At 35.8% G+C, this 17,052-nt stretch overlaps 1 protein-coding gene across 1 annotated transcript in view; it reads left to right on the forward strand.

Annotated features, from left to right (window-relative positions):
• LOC107665175 (glutamate receptor ionotropic, kainate 5-like) overlaps positions 1-17,052 on the forward strand; it is a 35,232-nt gene that overhangs the window by 6,062 nt on the left and 12,118 nt on the right. Inside the window, exons 4-12 of the mRNA XM_016455955.1 lie at positions 377-542; positions 2,113-2,291; positions 2,624-2,677; positions 6,061-6,222; positions 6,886-7,038; positions 8,482-8,586; positions 9,009-9,116; positions 11,870-12,073; positions 16,242-16,355. Of these exons, the coding sequence (XP_016311441.1) occupies positions 377-542; positions 2,113-2,291; positions 2,624-2,677; positions 6,061-6,222; positions 6,886-7,038; positions 8,482-8,586; positions 9,009-9,116; positions 11,870-12,073; positions 16,242-16,355 (1,245 nt within the window). The remainder of the gene's footprint in view (positions 1-376; positions 543-2,112; positions 2,292-2,623; positions 2,678-6,060; positions 6,223-6,885; positions 7,039-8,481; positions 8,587-9,008; positions 9,117-11,869; positions 12,074-16,241; positions 16,356-17,052) is intronic.

A 17,052-nucleotide genomic window follows, 5' to 3' on the forward strand; every position in this document is an offset into this window, starting at 1 on the left:
TTTAATTGCCAATCAATATTGTTTTTTTGTTTTGTTTTTTTTTAAAGAAGATTCTTATGCTCAACATAGCTGCATTTATTTAATAAAAAATTGTAAAATTGTGAAATCTTATTAGAATTTAAAATGGCTGTTTTCTATTTTAATTTATTTTAAAACGTCACATGCTCAGGTTTGTTAATGGAGCTGCTTCTTAACCAGCTGATGTTCTGAATCAGCTGTGTTAAAAAAGAGAGATGTACAAAATGTACAGTGCTGTTGGTCCCCTGAGACCAAGACTGAAAACCGCTGCTTTAGATATTGGCATCAGCCATGGAAAACCCCATGTTAGTCAATCCCACAATCTATTATTTACCTTATTCTTGTCTATTCCTCTCAGATCCCTCACATCAAGATTGGTCCAGAGGAGACTCCGCGCTTGCCATATCTGCGCTTTGCCTCAGTGACGCTGTATCCTAGCAACGAGGACTTAAGCTTGGCCATCGGTGCCATCCTGCGCTCTTTCAGTTACCCGACGGCCAGCTTGATTTGTGCCAAAGCAGAGTGTAAGTCTGCGGGGAAAACACAGACACAGTCAACTATGAACTGGCCATTCTGTCTTTCTGCTGTTATAGATCACACTGAACTGTTCATTGTGCACAGTACCCTTTATAATTCATTTCACAGTAGCCGATTCACGCCGCAATTCATTTTGTTTTTAACGCAAGTGCATTATCCTTAGGCTTTGTGCGTATTATATGATGTTATTAACGTCTATGCCACCGCTTCAGCAAATTACATGTTTTTATAAGATTAAACCTCTTATTAGCTTTATACGTGTGGATTCATTTTTCTGCATGATGATAAAAATGACATTATATTCAAGGTGTTGTGGATTAGCAGTTAGCACACACGCATTAGTTCATAGTGCGTATATAAGCAACACAAATTCTAATTTGGTTTGCAACATTTTCCATTCATCTAAAACTGAAGAAAAATACATAAAGAATAAAAGTAGAATAAATAAAACCAATAGTATGGGATTTTACCATATGTAACCATGTTTAACTGTTAATATAGTCACGGTTGAAGGGATTGGAAACACTTGAGTACTTCACTTCTTAATTAAAAAAGCACATCTGGCTTTCAGGTGATTTTTCCAGTTTTTCATACGAGCAGTGCTATCCAGATTCCCTCTGATCTGAGGGACATCACATTAAGGATTGTGTCAACAAGCAAGCAAACAAGAAGAAATATGAATTGTATTTGTTCTACTTTGTTGACTCAGCTTAATGAGAAGTAGTTAGCGCACTAGAGTGAAACGTATGTGAGCCGTTACGATGCTGACTGCAAGTTGATCTCTCGTGACTTGCTGATGCGAGCAGCTCTCGCTTGATTGGTATGGTCTGGGTAATGGTGCTTTGGTTTTATGCACCACTGTTTGCATATCTGCACTTATCCCATCCTTTTCCATATAATTATCGCATTCTGTGCTCATGTTAAAGTGAAAGTGAGCGTTTGTCTGTTTAAGATGCAGGCGGTAACGTTTGGGTTTGAGTTCTCTGTGCGCATTAGCATGCATGGATGTGCTCATCTACACGTTGGTTCCTTACCGATGTGGATGTGTGAGAGCATGGATACATGGTGTTTGTTTGGTTTTTTTGAGAAAGCACTCTTTCATCACTTCCCCCTGCTGTTATCGTTAGCCATGCATCTTGTTGACTGCAGTCCAAAATCAATGGAGTCACCATATGGATTTTGTGGTGGCTTAGAGCACAAATTTATGTACATACGGAATTAACTTTATTGGTTCTCAAAGTCACTTAATTCGATAGTCACTGACTTTAATACGGAGGAGCAGGGTGGAAAGAAAGGTAAGGTTTACAGCAACTGACAGTTTATGAAAGTTGTTAAAAGGTTTTAGATGGTTACATGACATTTATTTTAATCACAACCTGACATATTTATGCTGAATGCCCATTCTGATATACAGTCATAGTAAAAGAATTCTAATAATATTTATGAGTCTTACAAATTTTTCACAAACGCCCAGGAATATATGTTGACAATGTTTTTTAACATGCTTGCCCAAATGAGTTGTATAATGCTATAATGGGGTTTTATGCTACATCTCAGGCCTGCTGCAATTGGAGGAGCTTGTGCGTCACTTCCTCATATCCCGGGAAACACTCTCAGTCAGAATGCTTGATGAAAATTTGGACCCCACCCCCCTGCTGAAAGAAATCCGTGATGACAAAGTTGCGACTATTATCATTGATGCCAATGCATCCGTGTCAATACTAATACTAAAGAAGGTATGTGTGCTCATATAGGGGTCAAAAAGTCAGAAATGAAAATGACTGTATTTTGATTTTTTTCTGAATTCATATTTTTTTTCTTCCAATTTAAGTGAAAACAAATATTGTATATTTACAGTATATTTTTTTCTAAATACTTAAATTTAGTTTATTGCCAAGTTAAAATTTGATTTTTTTTAAATACCTGATTTGTTGTTTTTAGATTTTATATTCAACACGACTGAAAAACAGATACCTGACATGACTCAATATGACTCAACTCAGTAGTATGACTTACAATTAGATTTCTGATATACAACATATCTCTTGCTGTTTTTTCCTCTCTCTAGGCCTCAGAATTAGGCATGACGTCAGCCTTCTACAAGTACATCCTCACCACAATGGTAAACAAACCCCCTTTTTTCACTTTCACCAATGACACACTACCCTTTCTCCCCTTAACCCACTTTCATCCAATAACAGCGACGGCAGGCCTGGCCACTGACCAGCTCATCACAGATGCACAGTGCATGCATGCCGTTTATCATCATCATCGTAGATGAGGTGGATTATGTCCTTGTTTTGAGGTCGCATATGCTCCTGTTGTGAGCTTAGGATTTTAATACGACTGTTACAAGTTAAAGTGAAGTAGGCTAAAGCATTTGACCTTGAGAGGCAAATTGAATCTTGGAAGAGAAGATTTAAGACTGTTCAAACATAATGGTTCTTATGGCCTCAGTAAATGGCAAATATTTAATATTTTAAACATTTAGAGATTACATTTGATTAACTTGCAGTTTTTATGAAGTTTTTATTTATTTTTCTTTTTGGATTTGGGAGGAAGCCAGAGTTCACTCTGCAGTAAGGCAGCAATTTAGCTGAGAGCATGCCAACCAAAAAAAGTCTAAAGATACATGAATAGGAGTATGAAAGAAGATGAGTTGAATTACATTTTATTGTGAATGTTTTAATTTAGAAATGCACCATTATGGCATAATAAAGAATTTTCTATATACATTTTTTATAAAGCGTAATAAAATGAAATTCAGTCTTTTTTTTTTTCTTAAAACTGCTCATTTAAACTTTTAAATTCAAGCTTAGCCTTTTATTCATCTGACTTTGGCAAGCTTTTTCCAAAAAAACAGAGACAAATGCAGACAACCTCCAGGCAATACTGCAGATGTATATTTGATTGGTGGCTGTTGAGTGATGGCTTTTAGTAGCAGTCTCTAAAATTAAGTCTGCGTCTTGAATAAGGTCATCTTCTTGTCAGTTTCACATTGTCAGCAATCTAATTGAGAGCAGACGGAAGATGAAAGATACTTGCCATTATCAAGCCCTTCAAAGGCAGTAACGTTATCTGTCATACCTCCATTCATAAACTGTATTACAAGCATCCTCAGGAGGAATCAAAAGGCCTACTGCTGCTGAAAGGGTCAATGACAGAACAAGGACATTGTACGGCTTCGCTTGAAATGCACCTCAACTCTAGAAGGTCTTAAAGTGTTGGGAATTTTCTTGGGGATCAATGTATGCAGACATATTGGGAAGCTCTTTATGAAAAACTGAATGGGTGTCTTTATACAGTAGGAGGAGTTGGATCCTCCTTCAGCTGCCATATAGATGGCAACCGTTTGTGATAAATAACCTAAAAGCTGCTTTGCTCTGGCACCAATTGATGGATTCACCAATAGCTTCCCTACTGCTGCTACACGGCTATAGAAAAAGTCTTTGTTGACTTTACCATTGACAAACTCACTGCCTACTGTACCTCTTGGGATTATCCACTTGCCAATAAATAACAAAGCACAAGAGCTGATTGATTTGGTAGACAAGGTGAAAGCCATGGTACTCAAGGACAGCTAAAATAGTCCCTTTTTTCTAAAACAATTTGAGCCAATTTTTTATGTTTTCCTTGAACGTTCCCGGTGGGCACCATTTACGTTGAGTGGAATTCTAGCTGGGTTGAATATTGCCTTCAGTAAATTACTATTTATTTATGGATGAGGGTTTTCCCAATCCCGTAGGGAGGAGCAGATATTTGCAAAAACTGGCTGGGCAAATGTAGCTATTTAAAAATCCTGTAGACCTTTTTTGAATGATATGTAAATATTGAATTTGAGTGAAGCACACATTTATTAAATCACTATAAATGTGTAATATAATTTTATGCACTGTAAAATAGTTGTATTATTGTTGAATGTCACTGTTGCATTCATTTCTGTCATTTCAAGATTTTCAAAATCAATAGTTTTCAAATCTGTTCATTAGTAATTAAATGTATTAAAAGCTGTGTTTAAGTTTGCAGTCACAAAGGGTTGAAGTCACACTACATCATTACAAGTCAAGACAATATCTGGAGACAAATATCTGGAAAAACGCAGTGATGACATTACAAAAAAAATCAAACATATATTTACATTTTACTTTTAAGAGCTCTCAGTATACTCAGCTTTACTGTGTTGCAGTGTTAATAGTCTAAACCACAAATTGTTTATATGCAATGATTAAGTTCTCATATTTTTACTAGTATGTCCCTGAACGTCAATAAATAACTATAATCTCTTCAATAACTTACAGCAACTTCTTTACTATATTAATAATGCTTTTAAATAATATACAGACCGAGTTTTCATCCGTAAAACGGTCAAATTTAAATATCAATATCGTAAAGCAGTGCTGACAAGGTGTTAGAGAATATTCTAGTAAACTCACCTCAGCTCACGCTAACAGGATGGTAAAACAGCGGCCAAACTGGGCTGACTAGCAGTGCTTGTTAAATGTTTGACAAAAATAACAATTTATACTAAATACTGTGAGAAAACCATGAGTAATTCATACTTTAACTGTTAAACACTCACCTGCATCGCGACACCGGTGTACAGTAAGTATATGAACATCGCGCCTGTTTTTGGTAATATGAGGAAAGGATTATGCGCATGCGCACCAACTGACAGAACGTGTAATGGCGTGGCAGAGCGAGTGATTAGCGTGTGCGTCCCAATGTGCATATACTATCCATCCTAAATTCTATGTGATATTAGTCATTTCAGTGCTATTTAGGGCAGATAGGATGGATAGTTTGCACATTGGGAAGCAGGGCAAGAATGTGCACTTTTGTAGATGTTATTAAGTAAACCCTTACGAAAATTAACCATGGTTTTATTGCAGTAAAAGTGTAGTAACCATGGTTTTTTGGTTTAATTTGTAGTAAAACCATGGTTAATTTTCGTAAGGGAAGTGTTAATTAAACTATTTCTAAATGCCAAAATCACAGCATTCTATGTCCAGTACTTTTTTGGTAACTCTCTCGCTCTCTCAGGATTTCCCCGGTTTTTATATATATATTTATTTATATATGTGTGTATATATATATATATATATATATATATATATATATATATATTATTTATTTTTTTTTAAGAAAAAACGAAGAAAGGACGATTGTTAGACTTCATTTTAGGCCAAGCCAAAATGGCAGTCTATTTAGTAAACCGAATTGTTTATGGCTGTAATAAGAATGTTGAATTGTCGTTTAAGGGGCTTATTAAGGCAAGAATAAAACACAAATTAATTTTTTTATTCACACATGGAAAAACTAGAAAATTTTGAAGAGTTTTGGGGTGTAGAAAAGAAATGTTGTGCTGGACTGAAAACGATGCATATTTTAAATGATTTAAATAAATTAATGTGAGGTTTATAGCTTGTTTGTATTGTTCACATTTGATGTTTTGTATTAAATAACGGTGTTATAATCTCTCTCTCTCTCTCTCTCGCTCTCTCTCAGGATTTCCCTCTGTTGAGGTTGGATGATGTGGTAGATGATCTGTCAAATATCGTTGGCTTCTCCATGTTGAACAGCAGTCATCCGTTCTACTTAGAGTTCATCAGGAGTCTAAACCTGTCATGGAGGGAAGGTTGTGATCTCAGCCCCTATCCTGGTCCAGCGGTGAGCTTGCAAAGATAGACTTACTAAATAATACTAAATAATATATGAGAAACATTACAACTCACAAATATATTAATCAGTGGCAATTCAGCATTAGGACGCAAACCCTTTACCTGTATATGAGCTGTTGTGTTACTTGAAGTGTGAGAGGTTGTGATTTTGTTAACATTCTTAAATCAAGCAATTAAAACTTTTATCTGTCAGGAGATGCATATGAATAACAGTGATGTATCTGGTTCCATTTGCATCTAAAAATGCTTTTTTAAATTCCAAGAGCCTTCATAATTTCAGTAATTTGACTGACATTCCATTGCATTATTTAAACCAGATTTTGCTGAGATTTGCTTAGATTGGAAAAAACTGCGTACTGTAAACCATAGTAACTACTAAATCTATGGAATAATGAGATGTTATTTCTGCCAGAAGGTTTTTTCGAAATGTGTCCAAGTAGGATGTGTGCCACACAACGTAATTTAGGAACTCCAAGACAGTTGCTGTAGGGCCCTAACAGACGTGAAGTCTCCTTGCCCCCGTAATGACCTCATTTGCTGTCTTTCTCAATTCTACCTTCCTTTATTCTCTTTTTCTTCTTCTTCTTTCTTTCTATATTCGCCTCGGCGTACCTCTCGTCTCGTTTCTCTCATGCTCTCTCTCCACCTACAGTTGTCATCAGCGCTGATGTTCGATGCAGTGCATGTGGTGGTCGGAGCGGTGCGAGAACTGAACCGCAGTCAGGAGATCGGAGTGAAGCCTCTGAGTTGCACGTCTTCACTCATCTGGCAGCACGGCACCAGTCTCATGAACTACCTGCGCATGGTACGTGTCACCATGGCTACCCCGTTTGCAGCCATTTTCTGACTGCTGCGTTTGATGACTTTAGTGTTTAGTCTTGTTGTTACTGTATGTCACTTTGATGTTGTCTCTGATGAGCTGTAGAAGCCTAATCATCAGTGTCCTCGTTTTAATATGGTTTTTATGTTGATGTGATTCTGCGTGCAACTGCTTATTGGCTTTTATAGGCTGTGTTAAAGTCAACATGAAACTGAAATTGACCTTATTTACTTTCTCAACATACGTTCCCGGTCTCTTTGTGCACAGTTTATCAGTGCATGCTATGGGGAAAAAAAATCTTTGTAATCTATGCAGCGGCCCCTTGGCGTCGATAAACAAGATTCAGAGAGTTTATGACGGTTGCTTTTCAATTTACTCTGCAATAAATCTAAACCTTTGCCAATGCATTATTGTGCATCGAGTGTCGCTGAGCATCATTTAACATCATCAAGAAACATTTAGCACAGTTCAGCAGTGCGAAACTATGCAGAAAACAGCAATAACAGCGGCAAATTAACCAACTTAAATCTAAAAAAAAAATGTGTATATAATTAAATATATTACTAAATTAGTAATAAATTACTAAATGAATAAAATAAATGCAAAATCTATGCATATAGATGACATAAATTACTAATTTAATTAGAAACTTGCTGAATTGAATTCACAGGCCTCATAGGCTACAAATTAAAGTGCAACAAATTAATGTTAATTAAAAAAAAATAATAATTCACAAATAGCTGGAGTGCTTAATGGGCTGCCTTTGTCACAGAGCCCAGGACAATGTTCCCAGTTGTCCCATCCATCGACAGGCCTGATGATGACCAATGCAGTAGGACTTTTATGTCCTCTGTGATGATTATACCCAGCCACAGTAATTTTACAACTGACATTAGTTTCAGAGCAATTATAAGTGTGCCCTTAACACCAGATGTGCAAAGTTTATTGCAACCTGTCCTGCTTGTATTTTATCATTTTAATGCAGCTATTATACTCTGTGAGATCCTAGATGGTGTTTGTGGTGTCTAGTCACAAGTGCGCTCTTTCATTCATTGTGTCCCTCCATCTGTTTTGCAGTTTGTCCATCACTCCATCATTTCAGCACTCTATTTGGCACCATCTCCGCACCTCCTCTCGTCCGCCATTCTCGGTTTGTCTCCATAACTCCAAGTGTTTACCTCTCTTGCCAATAATAATGAAAACAGTCATTATTTTTGCGATTGCATTTGGTGACGCCGGTGGAACAGAAGTGACACTTCACCTTAACTTTCTTAATCATCTCAAAGTTTGTCCTCTGGCTGTCTCTCTCTTTTTCGCCGCCTGCGCTGTAATTTCTACCTTAATATTGTAGGTCAAAATTAGTGCTATTCGTCATTCTTGTTTGTTACCCTTGGTTTAAATCCCACCTCTCTCTCTCTTTCATTTTAGGTAGAGTATGACGGCCTAACAGGCCACGTGGAGTTTAACAGCAAAGGCCAGAGGACCAATTACACTCTGCGTATTCTTGAGAAATTCAAGGGGGGTCACAAAGAGGTAACGTGCGCACGCACGCACACACACACACACACACACACACACACACACACACACAAACTCATTCTCATGAACACTAACTCTGCATTTTATCCGGAATCACGGGAGAGGTTGTGAGGTCTAATGAATGGGTGGTAGCTGGAGTAATCACCACTTCACTCCTCTCTTATTGATCATAGTATTGATCCCTCGCTTCATGCTCTTTTATCTCTCCTTCATCCCCTCGTCTTATTCGCTCAACTCGTTTATTCCTGCCTGTTTCCCCCCTGCGAGACCAGACATGTTTTTAAATGGGTCGCAAATGATTTTATATGATTTAGCTCTTTCAGCTTAGATTTGTTCATGGAAGTAGTTCTAACTGTGCCGCCTTTGTTATTAAAGCGAGGCATCTTTTTTTTTTTTTTTTTACTTCACATGTGCAGATCGGTGTCTGGTACTCCAATAACACGTTGGCTATGAACTCCACATCTTTAGACATCAACACGTCTGAAACCTTAGCCAACAAGATGCTCATCGTCACCACAATACTGGTAAGATCTTCTCCATATATGAGTCTGTGGGCTTTGTGGGTTTGGCAGCACATAGGCAGGAGCATTTCAGGCCAGAGATAATTGTGAATTATAGGGTTTTTACAAATTTGGCACTCACTTTTACAAGCTTTCCAGATTAAAATCTTGCACATGGGCAGGCAGAATCTTTTTAGTCTTTTAATCTTTTTTTAATTCTGCATTAAGGTGTCTTAAATGTTATTATGGGCTCTACAGATGTATGTAAAAGTAATGCACTATTTAAATCAGGGAGGATATGAGATAATTCAGAAGCCTTGCTTGCTTACACAGAGTTTATATAGTGTAATAATGTTGTTTCTTGAGTTTATGATTGTAAGAAGAGCTTACTAGATTCCAACTTGAAAATCTCAAAACATAGATTAAAGGGGTAGTTCACCCCAAAATGAAAATCGTCATCATTTACTCACCCACATGTTGTTCCAAACCTGTATGAGTTTCTTTTTTCTGAGTAAAGGGTGAGGGTGAGTAAATGATGACAATTTTAAATTTGGGGTGAAATATCCATTTAAGACTAGATTCATTCATGCCATCACAAAGTAGGTGTTTAAGCAAACCTACATTGTTCTGTCGAATTCATTATGAAAAAGTAATATTGAAGTTAAGCATCAAATCAAAATTGATTTTATTTACTTTCTTAAAGGCATAGCTCGTCCAAAAATGAAAATTACCCCATGATTTACTCACCCTCAAGCCATCCTAGGTGTATATGACTTTCTTCTGTAAGACGAATACAGTCGGAGTTGTATAAAAAAAAAATGTCCTGGCGCTTCAATGCTTTAAAATGGCAGTGAATGGCTGTAGAGATTCTGAAACAAAATAAAGGGTATAAATCCATCATGAAAGGTACTCCACACGGCTCCGGGGGTTAATAAAGGCCTTCTGAAGCAAAGCGATGCGTTTGTGTAAGAAAAATATCAATATTATAAGAAATAATAATCTCTAGCTTCTGCTAACCTTCTTATGCGCGTACACGAGAGAGTGGTGTTCCAGCGGATGACGTAGGCAAACGTGGTGACGAACATGGAAGTGACAAACGCAGAAGCACAGAGGAGAAAGCAAAACTAAACACCGGTCACAAATTAGAAGTACAAAATGAGGATTTGTAAAGGAAAATGTCGAAGGATTTCTATATAAGCCATGAGGAGACTGGTTTTCCTTTGCTGTAAACAAAACTTGGTTCTTGCGAGACTAGCATATTCTCACTGGAGCTTACGCTACGCCATGCCAACATCCTACGTCATCCGCTGGACGCCACTCTCTCGTGGATGCGCGTACGACAGTTAGCAGAAGCTAGAGATTATGGTTTATACAATTTTGAATATGGATATTTTTCTTACACAAAGGCATTGATTCGCTTCGGAAGAAATCCTGGAGTTGTGTGGAGCACTTTTTATGATGGATTTATGCACATTTGTTGGACTTCATCCATCCAACTTTATCTTAAACCTCATTCACTGCCATTATAAAGCTTGGAAGAGCCAGGACATATTTTAAAGGGGTCATATGATGCGATTTCAGCCGCGCCGTTCTCAAGACCGCCGGCCGCCGCTCACTCCGCATACTCTAGGCCACGGCTCACTGTAGGCCTCCGGCCTCCGCTCACTCAAGGCCGCGGTGTGTGACGCTTTTTCATTGTGAAAGCGAAACTACTTTGTTTGGCCTTCCAAAAGAGTACACGACTGGAAATCAGTGGTTAAGTTGTATTTACAACACTGTTCCAGAACAGTTCAACCCAAATATTCAGATGTGACACCAAATACACCAAATAATGTTCTTTTTAGCAGCATCATATGACCCTTTTAATATAACGCCGATTGTATTCGTCTAAAAGAAGAAAGTCATATACACCTAGGATGGCCTGAGGGTGAGTAAATCATGGGGTAATTTTCATTTTTGGGTGAACTATCCCTTTAATGCACTTTCCTAGTCTTATTGTGGGAAAGTCATCAGTTTCTAGCTCAGGCCAACAATTTCTATACCAACTTTCGGTTTCGTTCCATTCTGGTATATAACAGCCACGTCTCAGCATCCAATCAATTCCAGATGGATAACACCGAGAATTGCTTTGCATTTTTCTCATTTAATTTAGTGTTTCACTGAAATATGTCCCATTATGAAAGTAGAGTGGATAATACCACGGAAGATCAAAATGTAAATTAAAAACAACAAATGATAGTTGCAATATTTTCTATAGTACCTTCATTGATTGCATCCATATTCACTGCATCATTATTCATTCCACTATCATACAATGTTGCTACCAGGCAACAAACACATTTAAGCAACTCCTAATAACATACAAATGTATTGGACTCTAATTATTTTGGAATGTTTTAATGTTTGTATTTGTTCTGTTTAAAAAACAATAACAATCTCATGGCATAACAAGTCATCCCTTCATTGTTAACCATCTTATTTGCATCATGTGTTTGCAAAATGAAGAAAATAGGTTTGCTATCCCGAGGTAACAACATACTGTAGAAGAAATAATACATTCAAAACAGGAATCTGCAGCCAAATAGGAACTTTCGCATGTCAAGGCCAAGGAAGCACCGTTTCACTGGATTTTACTGCCATTTCATGGCTTAACACCAATCAAAATGCCACTTCCACTGTATGGCTATTGACTTTCATTGAGTTTATGGTGCTTCACTGTATAGAAACTGAGAGTGGAATATTAGAGCGTTAAATGTTACCTTCGTCCTGTTTTATAGGAAGATCCATACGTGATGCGCAAGGCAAACTACCAGGACTTTCAGGGTAATGATCAGTATGAGGGATTCTGTGTGGATATGCTGCGGGAGCTGGCAGGCATACTGAAGTTTTCCTTCCGGATCAAGCTGGTGGATGACGGGCTGTATGGAGCTCCGGAACCTAATGGGTCATGGACTGGCATGGTGGGGGAACTCATCAACAGGGTATGCATGTCTGCGTGTCCATAATTAAGCTCTGTGGACACATTATGTAAAAATAGAGACCCTTTTCAGTCACCCTGACCCTCAATGAAACTCTTGGGCTTTTTATAACATGAGTTTTTTATTTGCTTTATATCCATTGGAAATGTGCATTCCTTGATTCTTATTGCTTTAATAAAAATGCAGCAACAGGAATATGATCAAATCCACCAATGTTCAACAAGTAATTACATTTATTATTAATAATAATACATTTCTTTTGTATAGCACCTTTTAACGTTACTTTCTTAAAGTGCTTTACACAAAAGCAAGCACAACAATGTAAAACCAATACACTTTAACGAAAATACAAAACAGCACAGATAATCAAGTAAAAGCAATCCTGAAATAAAATGTTTTAATTATTCATAATCTGAATAAACAATTATTTAAAGTTGTCAAACAACAGCATTTTTTTTTCTAATACAGCTTGTACAATCTGAATGTAGAGTTAAAAACTATTTGTTTAATGTAATTGTATGTTCATTCATCAAACGTGTGAAATAACCTTCAAACAATATATATATTATTATATATTGAATATATTAGACATTGTTCTTTTATAATACAGGTTTTATTTGCTTTTATATCCATTAAAAATGCAGATGCCTTGTGGCTTATTGCTTTAATAAAACTGCAGCAGCAGGAATATGATAATGCACTAATGTTTAATAACAAAAACTAATTGAAAAAAACATTTCACATTTTTTTTCTACAGCTTGTATATTCTGAATTTAGTGTTAAAAGCTATTTGTTTAATGTAATTGTATATTCATCAAAATGTCTGAAATAACCTCCAACCATTTTTATTCAATATCATATATTGAATATATTAGACATTATTAAATGTAATGTATAATTAATATAAATGTGATGTATGATGTATAATATTTAATGTTTAATGATCAAATCTAAAGCTAAACCACAATTAATTTTTTGCTTTTGTCTATTAAAAGTACACATGCCTTAATTGCTGTAATAAAACTGCAGCAACAGCAATATGATAAAGTTACCAATGTTCAGTAATTAATGAAATGTATTAATATTACTAATCTAAATAAAAAATATTCGTAGCATTTTTTTTTTAATCGTTGAATACTGCGTCCAATCTGAATTTACAGTTACTATTTGTTTCGTGTAATTGTATGTTCATTCATGAAAATTCTCTCAAAAAATTTGAAGTAACCCCCAAACATTCTATTTAATATATAATATAATATTTATAATTAATTTGTTTATATATATATATATAAAATCAGGTGTATGACACATACACCTGTGTTATGAAAATATAAAAAATTATTTAATTTATTTATTAAAATTTCTTTTACATGTTCGAATGTTTGAATGCAATTAGCAGGATTTCCACACTGGACCTTTGCCAGCTGATGTTTCCATTAGAGTAACGATTACTGATATTAGCGCTATTCACACTTATGCTAAAAATAATGGCAGCAGTAATAAGAACGGTAGTGTCATTCTATTAACCCCAGGTCTCGGCAATGCCCTTTTGAAATACGCCAACACACACACATACTAATCAGTTCCTTCTGTGTCTAATTCTAATTCGCTATACCATCACAGCTGCTAACGCTAGTGTGCTGTTGGCACTTGTTGACGTATTGTGTGTGTAAACCATGCGCACACATACCGCCTATCTTTCTCCATGGACATGCACTTCAGCTCTTGCCTGACACCAGCGTTTGATGGTTTACAAAGCTATCTCTCAGTAATCAATTAGCCAGTAATTAAGCAGATTGAGAGATATCTGGGGTACACTTGGGTTTTTAAGCAGAATAAACTGCTATTGATCACCCCTACTGTTGGGGAAACTATTTTGCTTGACAAACTGCAAGCTACTTGTTGTTTCAAATCATTCAGGTTGACAAAGTTAGACTACTAGCTTCCGATAAAAGCAGCTAGAGTAATTGCATGTAAGTTATTCGGAGGGGGGCGGGCTTTGAAACAGATTTCAAAGCTGTTTAAAGGAATAGTTCGCCTAGAAATGAAAATTTGCTGACAATTTACTCATCCGCAGGCCATCCAGGATATAAATGTAGAGTTTGTTTCTTCATCAAAACAGATTTGGAGAAGTTTAGCATTCCATCACTTGCTCACCAATGGATCCTCTGCAGTGAATGGGTGCCGTCAGAATGAGAGTCCAAACAGCTGATAAATACATCACAATAATCCACAAGTAATCCACACCAGTCCAGTACATCAGTTAATGTCCTGTGAAGAAACAAATCCATCATTAAGATGCTTTTAACTTCAAGCTGTTGCTTCCGTTGCTAAAATCCACAACAGTCCATAAAAGTCGCCTTTAAAAAAGTCGCATTTACAAGCAAAAATTGTCCAAAACAAATATGTTGGTGAATTTTGATGTGAGAGACAACATGGGGCTTTATCACTGGAGAAAGCATTATTATGGATTATAGCCAGAAGCGATGGTTTAAAAATAAATTGACTCAAAAATTATGAGGATTACAGAAGATCAGTTTACAATATGTATATATGTGTATAAACATAAAACATCAAAGTTTATATAAATAACCTAGTCCAATTATTATGTCTTTGTAAAATGTGTGTGTATATATATAAACTATTATTATTTACACAAATGAAACTTGTAAGACTCCAGATTTTCCAGTGTTTGATTTTTTACCTGAGTTTGTTTGGCTGTAACGCTCTGTGTGAAGTACAGTGTGAAAAAAATATGTACCAATTTTTTCTACACTGCATCTTAAAATAAAAACTTCACCTCTTTTGAAACCGTTCAACTACTGTCACACTACTGAAAAATGCAATTAATTTAGTAGCCTGACTATTTTTAGTTACTCTAACACTGTCCCCCCCTCCTTCTAGAGGAAGGAAAGAAAAAGGGCAAAATAATGCCACAGTGGGCTTTTTTTATTCATTATTGTTCTTTTCCTTCCTCAGGAACTTTCACTCTTGTGCTTTTTTTATGCTCTCCCCCTTCATTTTTCATGCGTATCCCTTGTTCCCTTCATCTCTCAAGGGCACAATATTCCCTGTGTCCTCACTGGAAGCCTGTCTTTACCATCTCTCTGTTCTTAACCATTCCTCATCGCCCCCTTCTGTATCTGTTTCTGCTCTCAAGGACCGTCGCTTTATTTCTCCCCCTCGCTCTTTCCTTTTTTCATAGGGCTGTATTGCACTTTTTAGCCCTGTATTTCTCTCTCCTTCCCCGTAATAAATAAATCTCTTTCCTTTTACCCAAGGACTCTCATATCGAATTCTTCCATCAACCCAGGCTTCTTCCAGTGCACTTACATCCCTTTATTATCTGTCCATTCATCCATCCAGCTGTCCAGCCTTGACTTTCCCCTTTTCAATTCTTCTCCCATCTCTTTGTTCCTTCTACTTGTGCTAAATATCCTTTTTCTTTTCTCTGCCACTCCTTGTCTTCATCAATGAAGCTCAGATAATGTCAAACGCTTTTCTTCTCGAGTGCTTCTTGAAACCAAGGTCAATGTTGTTTAGCATGGGAACACACGTGGAGCACCAACAACATGTAACCAAATCACAGGCCTGCTTCCAGTCAAGCATTTTACAACTGACACAGCGATATGCTAATGAGTGCTTAGTTGATAGTTAGTATCTGTCAGTAAAATTCAGTAAAACCTTGAAGCATACTGTAGGTGTACCGGAAGGCCATCAGGTTTATTATAGGTCATTTTTAAAATACTTTTATTGTTCATTTAGTCTTTAAAATGTTTCAGTGACTGAAACTCGCTTGATTTAATTGGTCTCAAATTATAGAGTAAGTACATGTGTGCTTGATTTTACTCAAGACTTCAGCCATTTCTTTAAAGGTTTTTGTATAATCTAATGTATGAATATAGCACTTATTTTTGTGCTTGAGAAATCAAAATCAGGGTTAAAATAGGGTTTTTGTTCATGTGTGTTTAAGGTCATTTATGTGCTACTTTATTCCAATTAACTCTGTTATTAGACATTATGAGTGACAAATACCTCTGCAAATGTAATTTAGTATTCAATAGTATTTGTTACCTAAAATGTTTTTGCCTGATGCATCCGCACTGATGGCAAAATGTGCATTCTATAAAACTAGTTTACTAGTAATTCTCTCTTTTTCTGTTTGTTACAGAAAGCAGATTTGGCAGTGGCTGGATTTACCATCACATCAGAGAGGGAGAAGGTCATCGATTTCTCCAAACCTTTCATGAACCTTGGCATCAGTATCCTGTACCGCGTCCACATAGTAAGACACATTTGTAATATATTGAATTGTGACTATACTACATTGGTATTTATATACTGGAAATTATTTAATATTCAGCTAGCTAATAGCTCAAATGAAATGTTTAAACACTCAGTATATAATAAAAATAATAATAATAGTAATTATTATTATTATTAATAAAATATTTATTATTATTACTGTTGTTGTTGTTTACTTTTCTCTCTCTGAAAACCAGTCAAGAACATTTCTAATAATAACATTCATTTATAATAAAAAACAAGTAAACATTCATAATAATAATAACAATAATCAAACGATTAATTGCGATTAATCGCATCCAAAATAAACGTTTTTGTTTACATAACATATGTGTGTATAATGTGTATATTTATGTATATATAAATACAAACACATGCATGTATATATTTAAGAAAAATATGTTATATTTATATGTTCAGTATATTTATATATAATATAAAATATAAGAATATAAATATGTACATGTAAATACATGTAAATATTTTCTAAATATATACTGGAGTGTGTATTTATATATACATAAATATACACAATACAAACATATTATGTAAACAAAAACGTTTATTTTGGATGCGATTAATTGCGATTAATTGTTTGACAGCACTAAAAACTATATGTGTATGTGTATGTATATGTATATATATATATATATATATATATATAAATTTTACTTTTC

The sequence above is a fragment of the Sinocyclocheilus anshuiensis genome, unplaced genomic scaffold (genome assembly GCF_001515605.1).
Source record: "Sinocyclocheilus anshuiensis isolate Anshui unplaced genomic scaffold, SAMN03320099.WGS_v1.1 scaffold379, whole genome shotgun sequence".
In the NCBI taxonomy this organism is placed as follows: Eukaryota; Metazoa; Chordata; class Actinopteri; order Cypriniformes; family Cyprinidae; genus Sinocyclocheilus; species Sinocyclocheilus anshuiensis.